Source organism: Apodemus sylvaticus, chromosome 15 (assembly GCF_947179515.1).
Source record: "Apodemus sylvaticus chromosome 15, mApoSyl1.1, whole genome shotgun sequence".
NCBI classification, from domain to species: domain Eukaryota; kingdom Metazoa; phylum Chordata; class Mammalia; order Rodentia; family Muridae; genus Apodemus; species Apodemus sylvaticus.
Window position 1 is genome coordinate 78735964 of NC_067486.1, and position 24767 is coordinate 78760730.

At 44.9% G+C, this 24767-nt stretch overlaps 1 protein-coding gene across 1 annotated transcript in view; it reads left to right on the forward strand.

The window, feature by feature from the left end:
- Positions 1-5111: 5111 nt before the first annotated feature.
- Igf2bp2 (insulin like growth factor 2 mRNA binding protein 2) overlaps positions 5112-24767 on the forward strand; it is a 103710-nt gene continuing 84054 nt past the window's right edge. Inside the window, exons 1-2 of the mRNA XM_052158864.1 lie at positions 5112-5364; positions 6837-6897. Coding sequence (XP_052014824.1) covers positions 5187-5364; positions 6837-6897 — 239 coding nt within the window. The 5' untranslated portion in view covers positions 5112-5186. The remainder of the gene's footprint in view (positions 5365-6836; positions 6898-24767) is intronic.

Below are 24767 nucleotides of genomic sequence, written 5' to 3' on the forward strand. Positions count from 1 at the left end.
TGCCTCTACACTGCTATCTTCCCCAGCTGTGAAATCCCTGCTACTTGCAGTTTCTCCAGGCCATGTGCTTCCGCTCCATCTTCCTTCCAGCTTCCCTCCCTCTGTCCTCCACCACTCACTATCTCCTCCAACTCCTCCTCCCCTCCTCTTCCTATCCTGCTTAGAAAACCTGCCTCCTCATTTTTGCCCATTGATTGGCTATTTGTCATCTTTCTTAGCCAATTAGATAATTAAGGGAAATTCCTCTGCACCCTATGGGCCAAGCATATTCAAACCACCACACATAGGTTTTAAAAAGAAATGTGGGGGCTGGAGAGATGGCTCAGCGGCTAAGAGCACCGACTATACTTTCAAAGGTCCTGAGTTCAAATCCCAGCAACCACATGGTGGCTCACAACCATCCGTAATGAGATCTGACGCCCTCTTCTGGAGTGTCTGAAGATAGTTACAGTGTACTTACATATAATAAATAAATAAATAAATCTTAAAAAAAAAATGTGAATACTTGAAGAATGTACCCAAACTTCTGATCCTAAACTCTCATCTTGCTTTACTAGGTTTACAAGACCACACAGGAACTCTGGCAACCATTTCAGCTCTCTAGGGAGGGCTAATGGAGCGAAGCTCAAGAGAAACAGGCAGGAGTGAGTTTCATTAGGTAGGAGTGAGGACCTCTATAGATTTCTGGCTTCCCATTAGAGGTTGCCCTGCCATCTCCACAGGTTCCCTGGGCCCTTTCCTACCACGGAACATCTATTGCCTCTTGGAACTGCGGCTACCACATGTTGATCTTGATGTCAACATGGTGGGACTTGGGATCCTCAGGGACTCTGAGGGACTGGGTTTGGGTGGGAAGAGCCATCCTAAATGCATGTGGCAGCATCCTCCATGGGCTGGACCGCTAAGTTGCAGAAAGAGAAAGCAAGTTGAACACCAGCCTTTATTCTTCCTGCTTCTTGACTGTAGACCCAACACAAGCAGCTTCTTCACACCCCAGATCCATGCCTTCCCCACCAGGGTGGATGGTACTCTCAAAGCACAAGAAATGACCAGTCTAGGAAGCAGGTACTCAGTAGTGGGGCCACAGGTGTAAGAATCCTGCCTGTACGGTCTGGAAGAGCTTAGAATTGGCTTATAGGAGGACTGTAAGTTTGGAACCTTGAGTTAGAAAAGCCCTATAATGCTGTAGGCAGAACTCAACAGGCCAGGCTGGTGGGAATTTGGAAAACTACAAACTCAAATGTGGGCAGTGGAAACCCAGATCATGAGGTTCCCAAGGAGAACAAGAACCCTATGGAGAACTGGGTTAGGGGCCATTTATGTTCTACTGTAAATACTGGCGCTGCCTCCTGACTATGTCCCGAGAACCTGAATGAGGCTGAATTCAAAAGTAATGGGATTAATATGCTTGGTAGAGGGAATCTCAAGAAGACAGGCCAACACTGTAGTACAGCTGCAATTCACTGCTTATTCAGGCCTAGAGTTAGAGAATGCATAGAGAGAAAAAAAAAACCTAAAGTTTGACAGACTTGAAAGCAGCTGTAACTGTTAAGGAAAGCGTACCCTTGAGAAGCATGGGTCTCTGCACTGGGACTACAGGAGAGATAGTTTGAAGGGAAGATCCCATCTATTAAGATTTCCAAAATACAAATTTATCTGAAAGGGGTTAATGCTACTGAAGGGGTTCTTTACTCAACCCCCGCCCCCCTAAAAAACAAAAACAACAACAAAAAACCTACTTGGGAAAAATGTGTTTCTCCAGGGTCAGAACACCAAGGCCAACGGAACCATGGTCCAAGAGGAAACTGTGGAGGCAGGCTCCATCTGGAGCTGGCAGCAGAACCTGGCATCAACATCCACATGATAGCAGTTGTCAGCACGACAGGTAGATGGGAAAGGTGTCACAGAATGTAGCATCACCGTTCCAGAGAGTCTCTGAGGCTAGACTATGCATGGCAGGGTTCATGTCCCTGTAAAGAATCCCCATGAGGCCGTTCTGTGAGCTCTGACAAGATGAAGCCTGACCTGCAACGGAGACTCCATGTTGGAGATGATAAGACAGGGAGAGCCAGGAGGGAAAGCTGCAGATGGTAAGGGAAGCTAGCTCCAAGCAGAGGCAATGCTTGCTGCAAGTTGGCAGAGGTGATGGAGTAGAGCCTTCCAGCCCTCTGGAGCTCAGAGAGTTAGTTCCTCAGGAGTCCCAGATGGCTGGGAGCTGTAGGACCTTGTCTGCCCTGCGGTATTTTGCTTCTGTTTTTGGTCAGCCCCTCCCCCCCCCCATTATTTTCTTCCCTCTGGAATGGGAGTCTTTATAAAGTCATTGTTACCAGAAATGGGCAACCCTCGGTCTTTAGAGACTTGGGACTTTCAGGCAGTGTCAGGAATATTTAAGACCATGGGGGGGGGGGGCCTTTAGAATTGGACTAAATGTCCGGTGATGGTAGCACACATCAGTAATCCCAGCACTCTGGGAGGCAGAGGCAGGCAGATTTCTGAGTTCGAGGCCAGCCTGGTCTATAGAGTGAGTTCCAGAACAGCCAGGGCTACACAGAGAAACCCTGTCTCGAAAAAACCAAATCCAAAAAACCAAAAACCAAACAAACAAACAAAAGAATTGGACTAAATGTATTTTTATTATGAGAAGAAAGCAAACTTTAGAGGCTGGGTGTGTGTGTGTGGAATCCCCCCCCCCCCCCAGACAGGGTTTCTCTGTGTAGCCCTGGCTGTCCTGGAACTCACTCTGTAGACCAGGCTGGCCTCAAACTCAGAAATCTGCCTGCCTCTGCCTCCCAAGTGCTGGGATCAAAGGCATACACCACCACCACCACTGGCTGGGTAGAATGTTATGATCTTGTCAATTTGATGAGATTTTGAGTCACCACAGATGACTCAGGGCATCTGTGAGGGGCTAGGTTTAGATATAGGGGGCACAGTTTCATGGGCTACCCAAAAAAAAAAAAAAAAAGACTACATAAAGAAAGAAAGTGAGTTCAACGCCAGCTTTGCATCCTGGTGGTGAATGCCATGTGACCAGGAAAGACTGTGTCCTCAAACTGTGAGCCAAGTATGCCTTTTTTTCCTTCAACTTCTTTTGATCAATCCTTTGTTGCAAACAAAAAAAACAAAACAAAACAAAAACAAACAAAAAAACAAAAAAAGACCAAAAAAAAAAAAAAAAAACCACAAGAGGAGAAAAGTGTCCTTTGTGATTACTAATGCTGTGCTATCTTCTTGAAGCACCGCTTACAATGTGTCACCAAGACTGAACACACCAAAGACAGCAAAAAGCAGCTACTTCCCAGAAAGGAGTCTGGAAGTAATCTCAGTGACAGTGTAAAAGAGGCCCCCTTCCTCCCAGGACCCACCTATGCTAAGAAAGAATCGGTCTACTGTATATGTCGACTGTATATGTTGCTTGGCAGAGCTGCCATGGTTTAGCCACAAACACTTGACATGTTTCAAAATGTAACACAACATATAAGGCTCACTAACCTTTCAGCGAGGGAGACCACCAACCCAAGGCAATTCCTTGTCTTCTGTAGCCTGTAACTATGATTACTGTAAATAGGCAAACATATCCTTACAAAGATGACTACCGTAATTAGGAGCGTTCATGTAAATAATCTGAAGGCTGCTTCCAGTCTGCTGTGATTTGTGCACACACAGGTTGTTTTCACTTGCGAGTTTTTTCCACATTTTACTTAGGACGCATCTATCCCTGGTTTATCTGTCTGTCTGGGGAACCCTCTCAAAGCCCTATTCCCAGTTTGAGGAGCAGTAAAATCCAGAGAGGAAAATGTGTGAATATTTGATGAAAGCTATAATTGAAATGTCAGTAAATATCTAGATGAGAAAGAATCCATCACTTCCTTATCAAGACAAGTAATTACGGACCGCTCCCCACCCCTGTGCCCCCAGTTTTTAAGTTTCCCTGGGCAAAGAAATGGAAGCAGAGTGCAGTGTGCCACACATTACTCAGCTAGCCTTCAAGGGGTGGTTGTTTTATTTTCTTTAGGGATAAAAGTTAGGCTCAGGGATGTTGGCACACTTTGGGGCATACTGCTGGGTCTGAGTATAGAGGAGACGACAGGCCTTCTACCCTACGGCCCATGGTGACTTCACCCAGACATACCTCCCACCACATAAGCCCTCTAAAAATCAAGGAATAGTTCCCGGATCACACTCAGAAGTCCAAAATCATCTCACCTCAAAATCCTTCCATTCTCGTCTGTAGCCTTTCATTACCACGATTCCCACGGGGCCATGTGACTTAGATTGCCGCTTGGCAATCTGTCTGGCTCCTTCCCGGGAGAGGGTCTAGGACCCTGCCTCTTCCGTCCTCCGCGTGGAAGGACAACTGAACTCCCTAGTTCTTTCCAGAGCTCAGGGAACGCCTACCAAGCCGGGGACTGAAACCGGCCGTTCAGCCTGGCCGTCCACCACCTGGCCTCGGGTCTGGCTCTCTTTTCTTGATTGGGGAAACTGAGGCTCGGCGCCACGGTAACTTTCCTAGGATACACGGTCTGGGGGAGGGGACCCGTGTGTTCCTCCGTCCATTGACCACAAGCGCCCCCTTCTCCAAGAGCTTGGTTCGCAGCGAGTCTCTAGATCCATGCATGGCTCGGGACGCGCGGGGAAAGTTGTCAGCCGTGGTGTGCAGAGCTCTCTTCCAGGTGCACCTCACCCGCCCCGCGCCCACGTCGCGTCCACCTTGCACACACCCCGCCCCCCGCCGCGCCCCTCACCTCCCGCGCGCCGCCTTGCTCCGCCACTCCCGGGCCGTTCGGGCCGCCGCCGCTTCCGCCCGCCGGGCGCGCAGCCTGGGAGCGCCGAGCCCTCGGAGCGCGCGGCGCGGGACGGGCAGGGCGCGCACTCTCGGCGGTGCACACGCCGCTCCAACTCTCAGGCGCGCGGGGTGCGTCCGCCGCCGCCGCCCCAGCACCGGGAGGCAGAGCGAGCGCTTTGTCCGCACGCCCGCCCGGGACTCTGCCCGGAGGAGGCAGCCGCGCTGAGTCCCCGCCTCCGCCTCTGCCCCCGGGCGGGCCGGGCCGGCCGCGGTGGGGGGAGCCAGGCTGAGGGCGAGGGTGGGGGTGGGGGCGGGCGCAGGAGGAGAGAGGAGGGCAGCGGAGGCGGCGGGAGCGCCGGGTGCCGGGCCGGGGGAGCCGCAGGCTCTCGGGAAGACGCGGATGATGAACAAGCTGTACATCGGGAACCTGAGCCCCGCCGTCACCGCCGACGACCTCCGGCAGCTCTTCGGGGACAGGAAACTGCCCCTGGCCGGACAGGTCCTCCTCAAGTCCGGCTACGCCTTCGTGGACTACCCCGACCAGAACTGGGCCATCCGCGCCATCGAGACCCTCTCCGGTGAGCACTCGGCGCTGCCTACGCCGCGCCTCGCCGGCTCGGGACGGCGGCAGCGGGGAGGCCGAGCCCCACGGGCCGCGCCCGCCGCGACTCCCGCGCCTTCACGCTCACTTTCACGCACCAGCCCCGCGACTCTCGTGCCGGGCTGGACGGCTGCCCTGCCCCCACTGCGGGAGCTAACCGAGACCCTTGGGCCTCAGAGTCCGGGCGACCCTGTGCCCCTCCGAGGGTCCCCAGGCTCGCTGGCTCCCTAGGAGCGCCCCTGGAGTGCCCAGCTGCTCTCCGGAGCTTCCCCCGCCCCCACCTTTGCAGAGTCCCCCGTTTTTCTTTTTCTTGATCCTTCTAGTACCCCCTTTGCCAGGGACTCCCCAAATCCAGCATCTTCTCTCCTCCTAGCCAGACCTTCCTTCTTCCCATGCCTCGTGCCAAAGACCTCTCGCCCTCTGTCGTCTCCCAAGCCGCACTCTCCTTTTGAGACCCCCCTCTTGTCTTCTGGCCCCCCACTTTCGGCATCTCCTCGACTTCACCCACTGAACCCTTCGAGGTCTTGGGGTTTTTCCCCACCCGTCCCTTGTCGGACCGCACATCTCCCTCAGTCCTTTCCCGAAGCTCAGTTCCCTCTCTCTGATCTCGGAAGCGCTCCTATTTTTCCCTGAATTTTTTGTCCGATTTTATTGAGAAGAACTCGGGGCTGGGGGCTTTCCGCCTCCCGTCTCCCCGCCTCCTGCTCGGCCAGAAGCACCTTTTTACGAGGTACCCTGTCTCAACTCGGTGGGGGCCCGGGCTGAGAACCGGGAAAGAGGCGACCGGGGGGCCCGCGAGCGCGCTGGAGCCAAGACGGGAGTCGGAGCGCGACACACTCGCCCGCGCGCGCGCTCCCAGCTCTCATCCCGCACACGCACGCGGCGGGCCACGCTCTCGGGGGGCCTGCGACCCCCGACCCCGCAAGGGAACCCCCATCCTTGGGAAACCTGTGCGGCGGGGCAAGCTGGCGAGACCTTTGGGTCACTCCAAAGCAGGCGTCCACAGAGCCAGGGACTCCTGCGCGTGTCCCCGGGACCGCTGGCAAGGAGGGTAGGGGGCGAGCGCCTGGGAGCCTCGGGGTCCCGGGGTGGCGGGATGGGGTGCTGGGGGCCGGAGAGACCGAGGCGCGCCAGCCCTGCAGCTTGAGTTTCAAATGAGCTCATCTTTTCAAATTGGCGCCGCTCTTTATTAAATGTGTTTTTCCGGTAATGCCACCCACAGCTATACCTGGGGTCGGAACCGGGCTTGAACCCGTCCCTCCTCGCTCGTCACCCGGGGCGCCCACTTTTCATCACAGTTGGCGCTAAGTTCGCCCAGCTGCGGCCGGGTGGAGACCCCTGAAGGCTCCAGAAGGCGGAGCCGAGCGCGGAGTAATGTGCGAGCCCCTCCCTGACCCCCGCGGGTTTGACTCTGGGAGGTTCTGAGTGCTTTAAATTTCTGTTTTAAAGGTAAAGTGGAATTGCATGGGAAAATCATGGAAGTTGATTACTCAGTCTCTAAAAAGCTAAGGTAAATATATTTTGCCTAGTTTCTTTTTTCTTTATCCCTTCTGTGATTGGGCTTCCATACGTATAACTTAAAAAAAACTACGCTCAGCTTTTAAAAAAGTGTCTATATGGTTGATAAAGGGGCTTTTGTTGGTTTTGTTAGTGGACATACATAGCTTAGAAAGTTACTATTTTTATTATTTATTATTTTACTTTCATTATATAAGGTGTTTTCTGTGCTTGCAAACCGTTTGGTGCCTAATTAGGGTCGGGATGGAGAACACTAGGTGGATTCAGTTGGCTGTGACCGATTAAGTTGTTTATCATACACTGCCTTTCATTCCCCACTACCATCCCTAACCCCAGCACAATAGCAAACTTCCTGTGAGATGTTAAGAGTAAATATTTACTGTGTCAGCTGAATTGCTTAACTAAACCATGCGATTAATTACTTTTTTGCATAGTTTAGTGATGAATTATAAAATAGTTCAGTAAATACGGTTTTGTTTTGTTTTGTTTTTTTACACAGTATTCTAAAGAAGTAGCATGTTTGTACTGGATTCCGGGAGAAGCCAGACTTTAATAACTGAAGCCTGGGTTTGGATCCAGAGCATTTTGTTGTTACTGTTGCTTTAGAGAAACGTTGGTGGATAAACAATGTCGCGGTGAAGTCGATAGTTAGCTATTGTTAATGAAGGAGTAACACGCTTTGTGGGGGTTGGGTTTCCCCAGTGATTATGAAAGAATGAAGGAGAACATCTTTGTTTAAAGCTCTTTGTGGACTTTAAATTGGGAACCTTTATTCTTTCTACCCCCACCCACCACGTGTCCTAACTTAGTTTTTTATCCCATTAACTAACGTTTCTTTGCCGTTCTTCATTTAGTATCTGAATGGGGAGGCTAAGGCTGATTTTTTTCCACCTTCTTAGTCTGAGGTATGCCCAAGCTCTGTCAGGATTGAGAACATTTTAAAACAAATTAATTTTATAAATACTTGCGTGTTGGAGAGTTTTAAAAAAATACTGTGTGCACAGTTATACATACATACATCATAATGTAACAGAATCTGTTTGGAAATGATTGTGCCACATTAGAAAACTGTTGAATACTTTTGTTTTTGAAAAGTTAAGGATTATGATTTGCAGTCTGGACTGCTATACTGAACGGATTTTTATGCTGAAAATGTGTATCTGGCTCTCTGTAAAGTGTTTTATGCTTATTTATTTTCCTTCAGTATTATTGTTTTTTTAAGTTGGGATGTGTAAGGGGATCTTTTCTGGGATGCTAAATACTTGTTATAAGTTTAAACCACTCATCTCTTAACAGTTGAAGATTTGATGTTAGAACCACCGAGAATCCTTAAGGCGGTGTGCATCTATGATTATTTCATTTTTGTTGGCTGTCTTGCTCTTGTGAATCCGTTTGGAAATTAAAATTAACGAAAGTCACTAATTTTTAACTGAAGTTATTTGATGTCCCATTATTCCACAGTGCAGTATATATTATTTAATTTTCAAAACAAGTGAAGTACTAATTTATATAAAGTCATCATGATCACCTAAAACTTATCAACAAAAAGACCACTTTGTTTTTGTTTTTAAATGTAGGAGTTGTTTGCTTTTTGGCTGAAGTGTCACATAATTCTGCTTATATGAATTCAAAAGTAGTCATGTCACAAGTTTTAGCATAAATTAAATGAACAGTCTAGGGCTTTTATAGTCCTAGGAATAAATGATTTTTTTTTTTTTTTTTGGTTTTTCGAGACAGGGTTTCTCTGTGTAGTCATGGCTGTCCTGGAACTCACTTTGTAGACCAGGCTGTCCTCGAACTCAGAAATCCACCTGCCCCTGCCTCCCAAGTGCTGGGATTACAGACGTGCACCACCATGCCCGGTCAAGTGATTTCTTTCTTTCTTTTTCTGTATAGCCCTGGCTGTCTTGGAACTCCCTTTGTAGACCAGGCTGGTCTTGAACTCAGAAATCCACCTGACTCTGCCTCCCAAGTGCTGGGATTAAAGGCATGCGCCACCATTGCCCGGCAAATAAATGCTTTCTTTGAACATGTTGACATTATGAAATAACTTGGAGGAATCTGTGAGCAGGCTGTGTGATTGACTCCACCTGAAGACAGTTAACATACCAAATACATGGCAGCCAGCTGGAGAGTGGCTCCAGCACGCACGCTCTCTCACACATTCACACTCACACACTCACACACACCACACTCTACTCTCTTTTTCTCTCTTTCAGTTTAAAATCAAAAGTTACCTATTTGCTGTGCAGCTAAGGGGGAGAAGGCTAAACTGGTTGAAATTAATTAGCGGAGGTCAGCCTTTGGGATGAGGCATCAGTAAATTCTCCATAATCCTGGGTACAACTATGCTTCTGGTAACTTAAAACAACAACAACAAACAGGGTACTGTGATGTTTAAGACCAAAGCTTTCATGTTATATGCAGTGATTATTATTTTTTGTTCTTTTGTTGTTTTTTTGATGCAAAAAACATCATTTGTTCTGCAATTGACAAGTTGAAAGTAAATTTGTGTATGTGTTTTTTTGAGTTTTGTAAAGCTGGAGGAAAACAAGTTATTCTTGTTTGCCTCCTTGAAAAAAATGATTTGACAATTGAATGCTAATTTTTTAATACTGTGCTTGGTTCTTTGATTTTTGTAGGGAACTGTTTTAACATCTATATTCCAAATACTTTTTTAAGCTAATGATAATTTGTAAGATGCTTTAGTCTTTGTGGAATTAATTGGCATACTATTTGCTTACTACTGGGGCTTCAGCTAAATAACATAGCATCATTTTATACCGGTGGCTACAAAGTAGACAGACTAGACACTGCTGTTTTCTCAGTCACCCCGAGAATTCTTTTTCTTTGTAGTACATATGTTTCATCCTTTGTAAGTGCAAATTATTGTCCAGTAAGGTATGCCTATCATTTGTTCTGCTTACAATCTACTTGGTTTCAGACTTCTAAATACAAATACTTTTTTTCTGTATTCATATAGTAAGTACCTGTAGGTCAGAGATTTTAAGAGCAAAAAGTTGATAACTTTAAAAGTGTTATTAAAAGTTAGGGAAACTTTCTGATAGAAATTTTACTTTGGATACTGCTGAAAGTCATCTAAAAAGTCATGTCTGCACACTGGTACACATGTTACTAACGTGAATGTGCTTTTGTCTTTAAAGTTGAATGATTCTGTGAGAAACAGAACTTTAAAACAGCTGGCAGTATCTGCCCACTTGTAGGAAGTAGTTGAATGGTGGTAGATAGGGCTCTACTAGGACAGTTAGATCCTCCGAGGTGGGTCAGGGCAAACTGTGAATCTGTCTTTCATGAGTTAAAATCAGTAATTGTCTTTTCTCCAATGCAAATGAATTTGGGCTCCTATAGGAATGCTAAAGAAAACAGCATCCCAATTGTATTCTGCTTGTATGTGCTACATTGTGTATAGCTGAATTAAATACCAACCCCCAAACCCACCCAACTTCCAGCCCTCCCTGTAACAAAGGCTTTTTCTGCATTAAATTTTGATTTTCTAGAAACAAGAAAGACTTTATTAGTTTTAAATCTTATTTAGTAGCCTTTTATTGAAAGACTTTGTTGAATTAGAAAGTAATGGCCATGCTTAATTACATATGTGGATAGATTAATACAATGTCATATGATATCAAACTGTAAAGTCACTTAGATTTAGCTTTAAAATTGCAGTAGCACATTTTTTAAAAGATAACCTTTTTTTTCCTCTAGAGAACACATGTTTTCCTGATCTCTAGAAATAAGTGTTAGGATTGGAATAAAAATGGTAAAGAAAAAATTACTTGGTATTTTGATAACAATGTAGTCTTAAAATATTTGTAAGAGGCTAGCATTTAGCTTTTTGCATATTATTAAACATTAAAAACAAATGAGGTCTACAAATAAAATGTATTTTATTTTGCTTAATTTTCTAATTCATCAAATAGTATCAATTTTTAAATTGTAAGATAGCAATTTATACAAGTGTTTAAGTACTTAAACTTTAATTCTAAAAGAGAATTGATACATAGTCCATTTGCTACATTGTGCTTTATAATGATAACAATGTTTATTTGCAACTATAGATAATAAAATGATCACTAAGAAGCCCTTTAAGAGTTATGTGTCTCATGTTAAGCTGAGGTTGTCATTTCATAGATGAGGGGAAATTAATAATATTTGGAGAAAGTCTTTTATATATCATGGCCTAAAGTATATTTTCTTTAAGAAATGATTTTACCTTTTAAAATACATATAAAAGATTAGAAGATTCAAAACTAAATACACGTGAAAATTATTTCACCATTTTAAACTAGTATGTGTGTGTGTGTGTGTGTGTGTGTGTAGGTTGCTTTAAGTTTCTTATTGCATTCAAGAGGAATGTTAATAATGCTGTATTGTGTGTAAAAGAACAGAGACCAGGGCAAATTTATTACAAGAAGAAAAGCAGTTAAAAAAAAAAAGAGCTTTCTTCTAGAACTATTTATAAATGTTTGATATTTTCTAAATAATCTGCTATCTACAATTGAATTACTATTCCTTGTCTACTAATGAAACCCTCAAAAGTAGAGGAACAGTTGTCAGTTGTTATTGAACTAAATTGTCATCCCTTTGATTTAGTGGTGTGTGTGCATTCGGTGGGGGGGCAATAGTTTTACACAGATCAAATAGGAAGACAAAAGGGGAGATCTTTAATTAAGCAACCGTTACTCTGAGTTTCAGTCCAGACAAAGCTAATGAAAATCACTAGATGATTGAAACTCACAAAGGAAGGCACACATAATACCATCTTCCCTAAGTGATGCCTAGCTTTTACAGGTGCCATCATCACTTCTGCCAGCCACCTGCTAAAGACTGTACAGTGCAAAAGCTACCTCCTTAGAGTTCTCTCAGATTCAGTTTTCATGAAGGCTTTGCTCTCCTCCATGACCCTACACAAACACACACACACTTTTAAGGCACAGAGTCTCTCTGTGCATCCCCAGCTGTTCCTGAACCTGTGAACCTCAGCCTCCTGAATGCTGGGATCGTAGGCACACACTACTGTGCTTAGCTTTTAAAGTGTGTTACTGCATGTGAATGTTCACTTAGAAATGCCATACTTGGGAGGATGTTTTGTTATTTTTGCACAACCAATTATGGATCAGTTTTTATTAGAAAAGGCGTAGAATTGGAAGCTGCTTAGAAAATTATAAATATAATTTAAGATATAATTTTAAAGAATATATTTAAACAACTTGAGTGTATTTTTTTTCTTTCTTTCTTTCTTTTTTTTTAAGAGACTGTTGAGCCTTGGCTAAACTAACTTTAAAAAAAAAATGTGTGCTTTGAAACTTCTAGTCAAAAAGCATATCTCAAAAGCTATGTCTGACTTCTTAATTTGAGGGACAGAAGAGTAGTGTTTAAGAAGGCATGCCTAAATAATTGATTGGTCTGGTTTTATTTCTTTGCCGTCATGAGAAGTACAAATTAGTTTGGGGGAATATTCAAGCAATGTTAATGAACACACAAAAACAGGCAAACAGCACATATCTACAGTAAAGACGATGACCCTCATTTAGTGCATTTAATCATTTTAAGTCTTTTGCTTTATCATTTGACTTGATGCTTACAAACTTATAATTTTCATTTGGTGGTGTGGATGGTATGGGTTCTATTTTAGGCAGCAAATTGCAGTGTTCCAGATTATTTTTAAGGCTTTACTTTTTCCGTTTTGATTGTGGATTTTAGTAAGGCTGCTTCACAAGATAGGGGAAAGCAATTATTACTACAGAAAACCTTAGGTTCTGTCACTTTCACTATCAAAGAAGAGCAAAAAAATCATCATAATGTACCTTCAATCTAGTTCAGAGTTGGGTGACATGTTGCTAGAGAAGTAAAACAGAAATGAGTGCTTCTATGTAAAGGACCATCATGTCCACAAGCCATCCTTAAGTCTATGGCTAGACATTGTCCCCGAAGCAGTAATAAACTCTCACCTCCACCCCCACCACGAACCCCAAGTAATAATTTTGTATTCTTGAGGTGCATTGCTTGCTTATTCTTGCATCTTCTGATTGTTTATGTCTCTTATGGTTTTATTTCTTAAAATGCAAACGCTTACAGTTTTCCCGGTCTTTTAGTGTTTTATCTAGCAAATAGAAACACTTGTGCAAATCTTTGCAACTAGAGGGATAATTGCAATTTTTCTCATTGTCATGTATTTATTTAATACATATGGAAGTGTGAATTGACTTTCCAATTCTTAAAGGTTTTATGATCTGATACTGTTCTGAACACAGTACTAGAGAACACTGTGGTGAGGTGTAGCTCCTGTGGCTGCTTCAGTCCATACAATAAGTAATAAAGCTATCATGGCCTCTTCGACAGAAATTTTACTTTTTCTAAGTCAGATTTGGAAAAGGGGGAAAAGTTTCTCATCTGAGGAAACTTAGTCTTAGAGAAATGGAGTAATTTCTCAAATTTGTCTAAGGCAGATAAATACATTTAGTATCAGGGAAAAACCCAGGCAAGAGGTCCAGCGCCGATTCTTACTGTAGAGGGCTTCACTTAACACTTAATCATAAGTGAATCAGCTTAAGGTGTCCAGATCCCAGCAGGAGCGATAGAACTTGTTTGTCAAGTGCCCAAACTTGCAGCTACCTCATTCTTCCCCTGGTCCAAGGGATCTGCTCTTCTGCACTACACTATTTTTATAAGAAAAATAATTAGAAATAGGCACAAAATTTTAATTACCTTTTAGTTTTTCAAGACAGGTGTAACAGCCCTGGCTGTCCTGGAACTAACTCACTTTGTACACCAGGCTGGCCTTGAACTCACAGAGATCCACCCACTTCTGCCTCTGAGTGATGGGATTAAAGCACATCATTTTAAAAGCAGCATTGATCCATGCTTTTGTCTGCTTACCATAGTCAAGCATATGGGGCATTTATCCAGTGAGGTGTTTGGTGGGTTTGTTTGGCTGCTGTTTATACTGTTTCATTTTTTTTTTTTTTAGTGCTTATATTCTTTTTATTAAGAAATAGAACAGTGCTAAGAAGGATGTTCCTCACTGGGGACAGTGGCACACTGTTGATCCCAGGTCAGCCTGGTCTACATAACAAATTGAAGAGACCCTGTCTGTCCCAGTAGGCCATAAAACCAAAATAGCACATTTGAGCCAAAAAGTTAGGCGCTGACTTTGGTTCTTGTCAGCATTATATCCCTTTCTGTAGAGTTGAAGAATTCACCTGGGGGGCTTCTCTGGATTCAGCCTATCGCAGGAGCCGGTGCTGAGTTTTGACTTGTTTCCTTGGTGGGAGCTGCCAGTCTGTCTTTCTCTGCTTCATTGTCTGTGTGAGGAAGGTCTTTGACCTCTGCGTGGGGTGTAAATGGAGATATGCTGTTAATGGAGTCACGTTCTTAACGACACACTCAGTAACTGAGCGCATGTGAAGGGCCCTTCATCTCTGAACTCACCGTTTGGCTTCCTTTGACTTTTGTGGACTAATGGTAGTGGTTGTGGGACAGAGGGTGGAGTTGTCAGGGAAAAAAAGTAGGTAAAGGGTTACTTCTAACTTCTTATGCGGGTCTTCAAGTTGTACAGCTCAGGGCTCGATGTGGCATTTTCTGTGCAGTTGTGACTCAGAGGATGGGACAGGAAGAGAGTAACTAATAATTACTGAGCGGAAGCTGCATCTTGTGCATTTGTGGCTCTTTCTATGGAACATGAAACTCATTTTCTTCTATAGAGGGAGGTAGTACATTTTTTTAAATTAACTTTTTATTGATTCTTTAAGTTTCACAATATGCACCCCACTCTGACTCATCCCCCCACCCTTGCAACCCCCCCCCCAATACAAAAATAAGCAAAAACTAAATCATAGAAAACATGTCATCATGGACGCTGTAGTGTGTTACAGTGTGTCCCACAGTATAGCTCTCTGTCCACATGCCTTCACTTCCAGATGTTTGTTGCAATGAGTCATTGGTCTGGTTTGAGGTCTCTGGCTTCTGTGATACTATCAGGACTGGATCCTCACCGGGTCTCTTCCAGGTTGTCCTGTTGTTGTGTGCGCTGTGTCTTGTATATCCTGCAGCAGGAGTGGCCAGACAGCCTTCTCACAAGTCCCAACACTGAAGGTGATACATTTATAACCATAAGATGATATTATGAAATGTGTTAAATTGTAAAGGATGATTTCTTTTATCAGTGGAGATCCTAGAGGTAGCTTAAGGTATCAGAAGATACATTGTGTGTGTGTGTGTGTGTGTGTGTGTGTGTGTGTGTGGTTTTCAAAGCAGGCTTTCTCAGTGCAACCCTGGTTATCCTGGACTCACTTCATAGATCAAATCAGGCTGGCCTAGAACTCAGAGGCTGCCTGGCACTAAACGTGTGCACCACTACACCTGGCTTAGAAGATGAGTTTTTAATACATATCTTTTTTTACCTTTTTCTCTTTGAGAAATGAAGCGGAAAAACTGAGTGGCCTTCCTGTGTGCAGGTAGCTTCCTGTCAGCCGCCATTGAATGGGATGCTGGCAATGCTGCCGCGTGTGGGCCTTTGTCTCCCTTGGAACTTTTTTCTGTAGTTCCTAGTCTCTGATGTTAACAACCCTATTTTGAAAAATGGATGTTTTTCTTCATACTGTATGCTCGGAGTTCTGAAGTGTATTTCTTTGTCAGATGTCGATGATGAAAGATTAACACTGAAAAAGCGTTTAGTCTTTCATTGATTAAGAAAGAAAGGAAGAAGAAGGGGAGGAGATGCCACAGAAACAGGGCCCTGGCTGGCTGAAGCCTGCATGCAGCTGTGTTCTCTGGAATTCCAGAGCCAGAGAGGAGTGGTCGGTGGTTCCCAGGGCTGCCTGGGCTGAGCAGCTCTGTAACCTTTCTTTCCTTGACAATTGAAAACTCCCTGGTGTCATTCACTGGTCTGCTCACCAGGTCTTTAAGCCCCTGCCCTGCCCGCCTCCTCTCCTGCTGCCTTCCCTTTGCATTTTTGAGGGCGGTAGGAAAGCTGGTTTGGAGGCCTGGGTGTATGCTCGCTCCAGTGTCCCTCGCCACCGGCTGAGGTTTGGGGCAGTTCGGGAGGCACGTGTGTGCTTGCTCAGTGTGTTGGAATGTATGCTGTCTGTGGCACACACTTCCTTGAACTGTGCAGCCGACACACCAGCTTCTATGAGTGTGTGGCCATGCACTGCAGATTTTTTTGAAAGTGGTGCAAGATTGGGAAGGAGTTTGTCCTTGCTGAACGTTTCCCCCCATTAAGTGCAGTTGTCTGCATCCTTTGCAAAGGGAAGACATCTCTCTCATTTCCTTCTTAATTATTGAAGGATAGAAAATAAATCTAGATATATAACTCATCTGACTTGTGGATTTAGCTAGCCTTTCCCTCCCCCTCTCTGTAATTGACAGTGGCGCCTTGAAGCCTGAACTTTGACCCTGTGCTTGATGGGACACCTGAGTAGGAGGGAATAGGACATCTTTAGAAATATACAACTTATTCTTCCTTTTAGGGAGTTAAAAAAGAAGTCTAATGACTTAGGACTTTTAAATTTTAGCTGCTTTTATTTTTAAAATTTTACACATTTTATCTGTTCATCATAAAATATCCAAGATAAGACTGAGATCTAGTAAAAGGGCATCTCCTTTTCAGGGTTAAGGAGGCCTGGGAACATGTGATTGCATCTTCAGACTTTTGCCCTGAAAAAGTTAGTTCTTTTGTTCATGATGTTCACATAAATAGTTTGACATCTATATCTATTTCAGTAATGCTACCAAAATTGATTTGTAGCTTTAGTGGATTTTTTTTGTCGTTTGTTTGTTTTTATTTTTGTAGACAAGGTTTCTCTGTATAACCCTGGCTGTTCCGGAACTCACTCAGTAGACCAGGATGGCCTCACACTCAGAGATCTGCCTGCCTCTTCCTTCCCCTGTGCTGGGATTAAAGGCTGCGACTGCCTAGCAGGTTTGTGTGTTAGCTTACATATGGTGATTATGATCACAGTGTTCTGTATGCCTACCTGACAGATTTCAAGGCTAAACTCTGAATTTGACTTTCTCTGTCAGTGGTTTTTAGCACTGTTCCGCAGAGCCTGTGACAGAGGATCGCAGAGTTTATTTATGGAGACAAGGAGTAGCTGCGTGTTCTGGAGAGCTCCATTCTGTGGCTGTGCTCATGGCTGCTGTAGATACTATAGTTGCCTCTCGAATTTGGTTTAGAAAGGGGTGTGGTATTAAAAAGAAAAAAGCCTACCTCAGACACAGTGTGTGAGGTCTGGATGATCTTAAGCCAGGCTTTGATTGGCTTGCAGAGCACCCAGCCCCTCTCCTGGTCCCCTGGGCACCTTCCCTCTTGTGTGGTGGCCTTCTGGCCTCTGTCACTTTCACTGTAGAAGCTGCTCTGCCAGCTGCAAGGCAGGTTCCTAAATCTATGGATTTCCCTGTAATCAACAACAGTTTCCTTGAGGATCTTCTAGGCAAGCAGCCCTTCACAAATACACTGGTGTCACCTATGAATGGCGACATGGGGCCCTCTCCTGTGAGGGACAAGCTGTAGGCTTCATGCTCATGCTCCCGTCCAGAAGAGAACAGCTCTCTTACCAGTAACCACCGGGGCTCTCCCGCACTGGAGTAACAGACTCTTGAAAACATTTAAACAGGGTCGATTGACAGCCAGCGAGTCAGATGGGCTGGGGGTTGTCATACTCTTTCCATATCACATGGGGTTTATTCAGAAAGAGGGTATTACCCTTAAAAAAGCTAAAAATAGAAAGTGGCTGCTTGGAAAGTGGAAGGGGCCTGCGGGAGTGAGGAGGACAGATTGGCGAGCGTAAAGCACATTACATGTATGTAATATATGTAATGACATGTATGTATGTAATGACAGGGAAATGTCCTAATGGAAACCGTGTGCTATGTGTAACTAATATCTGGTAATAAAAGCATTCTTTTTTTTTTTTTTATTCGATATAATTTATTTACATTTCAAATGATTTCCCCTTTTATAAAAGCATTCTTTTAAGAAGGGCCGGTAAGATGGCTCAGCAGGCAAAAGCACTTGCCAATCAAACTTGATAAACTGAACTCAGCCTCCAAGAATCCACTCCTGCAAGCTGTCCTCTGACCCCCATGTGCCTGCTGTGGTACACACCCATGCTCAGACTCACACATGTGCACACACGAGTGCGCACCACCACACCACACACACATACATAAATAAATAAATAAAAACAAGTTGAAAACTTAAAGATTGTAAGCACAGTGAAAAAGAAGTTATGGTTACATTTGTCATGTAAAGTTGTATTTATTACTGGGGAGGCATGCGGACCACGGCACATGCGTGCGAAGCTGGGCAGGGGCTCCTTCTGCCTTGTGGATTGCAGTGCTAAACTCGGGTTGCCAGACAAGCTCCTTCATCTGCTGAGCCATGCTATTGGCCCACAATTACATTATTGATGACTGAAAATGTTTTGAATAAACTATAAAGTAGCCTTTAAATCATAGTGGCAGCAAGAGATTATCAGTGGTCATGCTGTGTAAAGTAATTTCCCCTTCTTACACAGTTCTTTTTTTTTTTATCACTTATTTTATAGATCCCAGTAATAACAATTACCTGAAATTTTTGAAACATTTGTCAGTTGTCCTTATTTTTAACTGTGAGAATTTTGTACATACTCCCCACTCCTCTTCCAAACTCCTCAGGTCCACCTCCCTCTTTCCCTGTCCTCACTTCAGGTTTTAAAAACTTATAGTTAAATAAAATTTACCAAACCCAGTTTTCACCGCCCCCCCCCCCCCTTTGAGGCCATCTATTGGCGCGTGCTCAAGCCAGTGACGACATGCTTAAAGAGAACTGCTTCTCGCTCCTTGTGCAGCAGCCATCGGCTGGCAGTAGCCCCTTGGTGAGCTAGGTGGGGTGAGCTACTGGGGTGGGAGGTTTCCGGCCTCCCCCCCCCCCATCCTAGAATGCTCGGTGGCTTACAGCTGTGCAGTCATGACCTACACAGCCTGCCGTGCTTCCCTGCTGATGAACCTGTGAATCTTCTGGGGATATGTAGATTCTAGTTTCTCCTATTGGCTTTGTCTGTTGGCAAAACCTGGAACGAACGAATAATTTAAAAACCCCATTCTTCCGTTACTCTTACCTGAGGCCAGGGACAGTTAGGGAGCCCGCAGGGCTTTGGAAGTCCATGGGTGATGCCCGGCATGGCACTCTCCTTGCTGTGTCTGTGCCCTCAATCCCGCTGCCTCGCCGTCCAGGGTCAGTGACCTCATACATATATACATCTCCCTTTTGCAATAAGATGAGAGAGAGGTTTCTGGAGTGTGCAGAAGAGAGCTCCAGCCACCTGTGGCCACTGGGACGTGTAGGGCCAGTGTTTGCAAATACAATTTCCAAGAGAGAAATTAAACAGTTTTTAATGCAGGATCTTACTTATATTTATATTTTATGTGTATTTTGCCTGCATAGATGCATGTGTACCACGGGTATGCCTGGTGCTTGTGGAGGTTCCAATAGGACATTGGATCCCCTGAAACTGGAGTTACAGTTGGTTGTGAGCCACTATGTGGGTGCTGGGACCTGAACCTGCATCCTCTGTCGGAGCAGCCTGTGCTCCTATCTGCCGAGCATCTCTTTAGCTCCTAATCCCCAAATTTTTAAATTTTGCTAACAGTTCAAAAATGTTTGGAAACATTGAGGATCCAGAAAGACACAGGTAGCGGTTAAAGAAGGCTTGTGGGTTGTCATTTACTGCTCTCTACTGAGTATGTGTATCCATAAAGTAAATAACAAGAGCTGAAGACACAATGGAGGGTGTGTGTCTGTGTGTATGTGTGTGTCTGAGTGTGTGTATGAGTGTGTGCGTGAGTGAGAGTGACAAGAGTGTGTGTGTCTGTATGTGTGTGTGAGTGTATATGTGTCTGTGTGTGTCTGTGAGAGTGACAGAGTGTATGTGTGAGTGGTGAGTGTGTGTGTGTGTGTGTGTGAGAGAGAGAGAGAGACAGTGAGAGAGACAGTGTATGAGTGAGTATGTGAGTGTGTGTGTGTGTGAGAGAGACAGTGAGAGAGACAGTGTATGAGTATGTGTGTGTGTGTGTGAGAGAGACAGTGAGAGAGACAGTGTATGAGTGAGTATGTGAGTGTGTGTATTTGTGAGAGTGAGTGACTGTGTATGTGTCAGTGTGAGTATGAGTGAACAAGTGACTGAAGGGATTCTGAGACGAGACAGTGTCTATGTGGCCCCAGCTGTCCTGAAACTCACAGAGGTCTGCTGCCTCTGCTTCCTGAGTACTGGTGTCCAGCACCCCACCCTACCCACGGCCCGCTCTACCCACGGCCCACCCTACCCACTGCCCGCTCTCTCAATTTGTCCACGAGTAAGAAGAGGAAAACCCTTCTCTATTAGGCTGGATGCCTTGTGTCTTCCGCATCCCCACACCCTCTGTGTGTGCCTGTGGGGACCAGCGGTTGGCATCTGTTTCTTTGCAGGGTGTTTCGTTAAGCCTGAAGCTCGCCAGTTCTGCCGTGCTGCCTGGTTTAGCTGCAGGACTTTCCAGGGACTTGTTTTGTGGAGCCATCTAAAATCTTTTTAAATATAGGAAATAGATATACTGACTGTGTATATTGTACATATATTGTAGCACATAATACAGGCTCATATGATAAAATATAGCCCCGTTTCCACTTAATTGGAATAACATGGTTCCGCTTTCTGATCCACACCAAGGCAGCTCTAGCAAGTGCTGTAATTCACATACTAGGGACCGGTGATTCTCTGTGTCTGGCAAATATTTTAAAGCTTTGTTCTACATTTCTTTGTGTGCATAAGCGCGTGCACCATAGAGGTCGGAGGACGTCCTACAGGAGTGTATTCTCTCCTACCTAGGTTCTGGGGATCTAACTCAGGTCATCAGGCTGCCTGGCAAACACCTTTCCAGCGTGGTTTGCATGAGACACGTCCTCGACAGCCGGCCGTATGGACACCTCCCCAGGGGGTGGCATCGTGTGGAAAGGGTTGGGTGCTACAGCCTTGCTTGCTTCCGGATAAGAAGCCTTTGCTTCTTGGGGCTGATCTCTGAGGTTTCGAGAACTTGCTTACTTCCAGGTCGCTGCCTCTGCTTTGTGCTTGTGGTTGAGGGTGTGAGAGCTTAGCACCCCGTTCCCACTGCAGTGTCTGCCACCCACTTCCATGTGCCCCCACCATGATGGATTCTTACCCTCTGGAACTACAAACCAAGATGGTAGTCATGGTGTTTTATCACAGCACCAAAAAAAGTAGCCGCTATACCCATTGCCAGCTCAGATAAACACTTCTGAGAATATGACCTTGGGTTACTCAGGTAAATGTCTACCATCATAAGGTGACACAGAAAGTTTTAATTTTTTTTCCTAAGACAGGGTCTTCCCATGTAGCCCTGACTGGCCTGAGATGTGTAATCAGCCCACCCCTGCTTTTCCAAGTGCTAGGATGGCAGATGTGTCCCACCATTCCTGGAAAACGCAAATGGTTTTGAAAGTAAAATAGACCAGTAAAGAAATACATTGATGAAAAGTGGTGTGTTTAACTATGTTTGAAAATGTTCCTGTTAGCGTTGTACTTTTTGTGAGATTAAATTGAGGCATTTTTGAAGGCTGTTTAGAGTCTGATCTTTGGTTCTGGGTGCAATAAATATTCATTAAGGCCAAAGTAAAAATTGTGGACTCAAGAGATATTTTCAAAAAATAAAAATAAGAACCACTCGGAGGGCTGGGGATGTAGCTCGCTGGCAGAGGGCCTGCCCAGCCCCAGGAAGCCCTGATTGAATCTCCAGTGCTGCCTAACCCTGGTGCAGTGAGTCCTCTGTCATCCCAACAGTGCAGGGGGAGCTGTCAGCAGTCGATCCTCTGCATGGTGAGTCAGGGGCCAGCCTATTTGTGTCAATACAGATAGTACTCTGAAAACTGGAATTACCACTTTAAAGACATGTCTGTGCTATGATTCACAAGCATGAAGAAGCTGGTCACTGAGATTCCAGCCAGCATAGGTCAGATACCAGTTTGGAAGTACAGGATCCAAGTGATTCCACAAAAATGGCCAACCCTGTTTTGCAGGGCAGGGTGATGAAGAGAGGGAGGACTGGTCTTTGACCACATTTTTCTTCTGTGTTTGTTTGGTTGGTTGGTTTTTTGGAGACAGGGTTTCTCTGTGTAGCCCTGGCTGTCCTGGAACTCACTCTGTAGACCAGGATGGCCTCCAACTCAAATCCGCCTGCCTCTGCCTTCCCCCCCTTTTTTTAACTGTTAATTTAAGATTTATTTATTTTATGTATATGAGTGCTTTATGTGCATGTATAACTGCACACCAGAAGAGGGCATCAGATCCCATTACAGATGGTTGTGAGCCACCATATGGTTGCTGGGGATTGAACTCCAGACTTCTGGAAGAGCAGTCAGTGCTCTTAACCTCCAAACTATCTCTCCAACCCACATTTCTTTTTCTTAAAGCCAGGGTTTCACTATGTTACACTGGCTGGCCTGTGTACACCAGGCTGGCCTAGAACTCATGGAATTCTGCCTCTGGAATGTTGGAGGTTTTGGCTATTGGGTTTGCTTGTTTGTTTTGTTGGTATTGGTTGTTATTGTTGGTTCTATTTTATACTTACGTATTTGAGACAGGATTTCCCTTTGTAACCCTGGCTGTTCTGGAACTTTTTCTATAAACCAGGCTGACTTAAAATTCAGAGATGGCATAGGCCATCATTGCCAGGGTGAATGTTGGGATTTTTAAAAAATTATTTATTTATTATATGAGTACACCATTGTCTTCACACACACTGGAAGACGGCATCAGATCCCATTACAGATGGTTGTGAGCCACCATGTGGGTGCTGGGATTTGAACTCAAGACCTCTGGAAGAGCAACTGGCGCTCTTAACCACTGAGCCATCTCTCCAGCCCCCGAATGTTGGGATTTAATGCACGTATATCACCATTCCTGGCCTGAACATAAATACTTTTTTTTTTTAATTACTATGCAGACCAAGCTGGCCTAGAAGGTATGTAGACCAGGCTAGCCTTGAACTCAGAGATTGACCTGCCTCAGTCTCCCTAGTTTTACAGGGCAGGGTGCACTCTTATAGGTCCACACAGACAGACAGATTGACAGAGACAGCAGCTCAAGCTGCTGTCCGGTCATTGGAAGGCTTGCTTGTGGCTCCTCACTGTTGGGATTGTGTCAGCAGGCTTCCCCAACACAGGACAATGATGTCACCAGCTACCTTCCATGCCCTTACTATTGTTTTTGCATACCCTCCCTTTATTAGACATGAGACACTAAGTCTAGTCCACACTCTCAGAACACTGAATGTCAGGAGGTGACAACTTTGGGAGCTATGGTGACGTTGAAGTCAACCAGGAAGTGACAAGCAGACGTGTGCTTTCTTCTTGTCTTACACTGAAGGGCAAATACGCCAACACAGTAGCCTTAACAGTGCCTTTCAGAGTGAAACTGGACTCCAGGGAATGATGGTTGTATCACAATTCAGTTGTTGGCTACTGAATTGTGTTGACTCTTCTGTACACTTGTAGAGTAAAGAAGACGTCCACTGTCTCCATTTTGGAGACTACAGAATGAGGCACAGGTTCTTAGTGCCTCTGGCGAGGATACATTTTTACTCTCATCCTCAGTTTTAGATTTTTGTTATTGTTTTAACCTCTTTCTCTTCTCTGAAGAGTAATTTCAGTCTGCCCACCTTTTGTAGAAGTAACTGTTCCCTCCCTGCCTCACCTGAAAGAGCTGATGATTTTTAAATACCTAGTTGAAGACACACATACAGAACTTTTCTACTATCAATACAGATGTTTGCTACATTTTTGCCAGCAGCAGAGAGTCCTTTTTGCTATTTTTGTAACTGGGTGAGGTCTGATTTCTCCAGAATTACGCCATACTGTGGTTAGCCATGGCCTACAAGAGGGAAATAGATTTACTCTTTAAAATCATAGGTTTTCTAAGAAATGTGCCGTTTACTATCCAAACACGAACATTTTTCTCCAGCAGAACACAGTGGTCACTTTGATATTACACACATGCAGGCTCCCCTCCCCTCCCCCAAGAAATCGAAAACCATGGGGTCCTCAGATCTTTGGCTTCTCCCTTTATCACACACTAACTAGAAACACACTACAGACACTTCTGCTGGTACCTGGCGTGTCTGAAGAGATTTGAGAGCATTTAGAGATTGTTTTTCCTGTCAAGCACACCCATGTTTGGCAGTGGAAGTCAGGGCTTACAGCAGTCTAAGCAAATGTAGCCACTGAGTCATATCTCTGGTATAAGCTTACCCATGTGCATATCAGGTGATTTGTTCTGTATTTTACCAAACTGGCACCAGCTTCCCAGCTTTGCATCTAGGCTGCCCTGAGCTGCTTGACTTATTACTCGGTCAGAGTGGATGATAACAGTCATGATCTCAAACGCCTCCTTAAGCTATCACTGGCTAGCTGCAATGTTCTTATTCCTGGAATACATGTAACTTAAGAAAAAGTTTCTGGGAACGTAAATTATGTGGCATGGGAAGTTCTAGCTTCCTTTTAAAAATAAAACTTATTCATTTTTATTCATTGTCTTACTTATGGTTCCCATTGCTGTGAGGAGACACCATGACGGGAAGAAAGGCTTCAGCTCATCCCCCACATCATAGTTCACCTCGAAGGAAGTCAGGGCAGGAACTCAGGCAGGGCGGGCTCCTGGGCAAGAGCTGATGCAGAGGACATGGAGGGTGCTGCTTACTGGCCTGCTGTCCCTGGTTTACTCAACCTGCTTGCTTATAGAAGCCAGGGCCACAGCCTGGGGTTGGTACCATCCACAATGGTCTGGTCCTTACCCCATCAACCACTAATTAGGG